At 44.7% G+C, this 2,454-nt stretch overlaps 1 protein-coding gene across 1 annotated transcript; it reads right to left on the reverse strand.

Moving 5' to 3' along the window:
- Positions 1-897: 897 nt before the first annotated feature.
- On the reverse strand, positions 898-2,201 carry LOC131959821 (urotensin-2 receptor). The gene has a single exon (XM_059325041.1). The coding sequence runs from the start codon at positions 2,003-2,005 to the stop codon at positions 926-928; it is 1,080 nt and encodes a 359-aa protein (XP_059181024.1). The 5' UTR covers positions 2,006-2,201; the 3' UTR covers positions 898-925.
- Positions 2,202-2,454: the final 253 nt, after the last annotated feature.

The following is a 2,454-nucleotide window of genomic DNA, read 5'->3' on the forward strand; positions in this document are numbered from 1 at the left end:
AAAAACCAGCAGCTGTGGTTGCCAGAACTTTACCCTAATAAATACAGTGCAACTTTTTTTAATATTACGGTAAAAAGATATTAGCACTGTTGATTTCACGTTTAAGATTGCCATTTTATTCCATATTTTACTGTTAAAAAATAAAAAGTTTTTCCATCAAAAGAAACGCTGTTCTGCCATATAAATGACAAGAAAATACTTAATAAATAAATAATAATAAATAAATTAAAGATTTTACCATTAAATATTACAGTATATTTCTGTTAGAGATATGGTGTTTTGGTACATTTAACAGTGAGAAAAAGTATTTTTACAAAAAATAAATGCAAAAATGATGGCTTGTATATATATCAAAGTATATTTTTGTTAAAAACACAGTGCAAGAGTATTTTACAGTGGAGTAATATATTTATTTATTTTAAATGTAAAAAATACTGTTTAGGCCAATTTCTACATTTACTGTGTTTCATTGTTACTGAAACTGAATTAACCCATTTATCATTTTACGGTCTTTTACTGCCATGGTTTAGCAGTTTTTCACCATAAAATCTACAGACATTGTTTTACAGTGTACCCTTTCTATCTTATGTCTTTAACACACATGGCTGAGCTTGTGCAGCTCTGAGGCCTTGTTTGGACTCGCTCCTCCTGTGAGGGTGAGGAGGTGAAGCAGCACAGCAGAGAGAAGTGTCAGAGTGCTAATGAGGCTCAGTGGGGCTGAGAGCGGCCAAGCTTAGTGTAACTTTTCCTTTGACTAGAAAGGATAATATTATGACTAGAGAGCAGTGTTGCTAGAAAAGAATCCAGACAGGAAACAGTGAGAAAAGTGCCTGACGTGTGTGCGTAATTTTACGCACGGTGCCAAGTTATCACCTACCTACTGCAGCTCCAACAGCTTTCTCCTTTCTTCCACGTGGTTCACAAGTCACTTGAGTGTCCCCATGACCAGAGTCTCGGAGTTGAACTCGAACTGATTGCTGGAGGACGCAGACTTCCCCCACGAGTAGAGGCTGGGCGGCCGCTGCTTAAACGAGGACGTGTACCTGTAGAAGCTCCGGTGCCGGTTCTTCAGGTACTCCCTGTAGTTCTTGGTGAGGAGCGTGTACAGGAAAGGGTTAATGCAGCTGTTGCTGTAAGTCAGACTCGCCACCAGGTAGTTGATGCAGGTGTGCGTCTGCGATGCCAGGCTCAGGGGTTTGGTGTGGTACAGGGACAGCAGCTGCCAGATCCAGAAGGGCAGGAAGCACGCCCAGAACACCAGCACGATGGTGAAAATCATAATGAGGACTTTCTGTTTTGGTGAGCGCTTGCCACCTCTGCTGATCACAGAGTTCCGCTGCGACTCCAAATAAGTGCGCGCTAACTTGACGTACAGGTATCCAATAATGAGCCCTGGTGCCATGATGCTGGTGCCAAACAGGACTGTCACGTACACTTTATAAGCCAGGGGCGCCCAGGTCGGTGCGCACATCCTCTTTACACCCCCATCCGGTGTGTTCTTAGTTGTCTGTGCGACCATTATCATCATGGGCACAGTGAGGACCAGAGAGAGAACCCAGACCCCCCATGCCAAAGCTTTGCGGTAACTCTTGGAGCGTTTCACCGTGTCCAGAGGCTTGGTGACGGCCAGGTACCGCTCCGTGCACATCACGGTGAGCGTGAAGATGCTCGCGTGCATGGTGAGGAGGTCCAGGCTGAGCAGGATGCGGCAGCCCACATCCCCGAAGTACCAGTCCTTTAGGAAGTACGTGGACACCACGAAGGGGATGGTGGAGAGGTAGAGCAGGTCCGCCAGAGCCAGGTTAATGATGGAGATGTACATGGAAGTGGCGAAGCGGATCGAGTGGCACATCACCACCAGGGTGTACACATTCCCCGACACTCCGATGATGTAGACAGCGGAGAGAAGCGTCCCGAAAGTGGAGGTGATAATGAGTTCATTATCCACAGTCCCGGAGCCGACCCGCGGCGGGCTCGTGTTTAAATGGACAGATTTGTTGTTCATCGCGCGCTCTGATGATCTCCTCTCTCTGTGTTTTTGTTTTGCTCCGTGCTCTTGGACAGAGAAGTTTGGAAAAGATGCGCACCGGCACAGGTTGTGTCTTGCTTATCCGTCTCTCCGCTCACTGCCTGCTGCTCTTTGCTCCTGACGTCACCGCTATAACACACACTGAAGATCTTATGTCCAAAATGTATTAAATATATTCAACCGATGTTACTGTTAACATGCAGCTCCGCTTGAATAGAATAAAAAAGAATGTGTGTGTGTGAATATGAAAAAAAAGTTTGCACTGTGTGTTCAGCTGATGCCACCCATAAACAATGAATGGGGGAAGTTTAAAGGGGACATGGTGTGTTTATTTTTAGGTTCATATTATTATTTTGGGTTCCTAGTAGAACATGTTTACATGGTTTACTTTTCAAAAATCCCATGATTTTTTTTTATACAGTCTG

This window comes from Centropristis striata, chromosome 21, assembly GCF_030273125.1.
Source record: "Centropristis striata isolate RG_2023a ecotype Rhode Island chromosome 21, C.striata_1.0, whole genome shotgun sequence".
Classification (NCBI taxonomy): Eukaryota; Metazoa; Chordata; class Actinopteri; order Perciformes; family Serranidae; genus Centropristis; species Centropristis striata.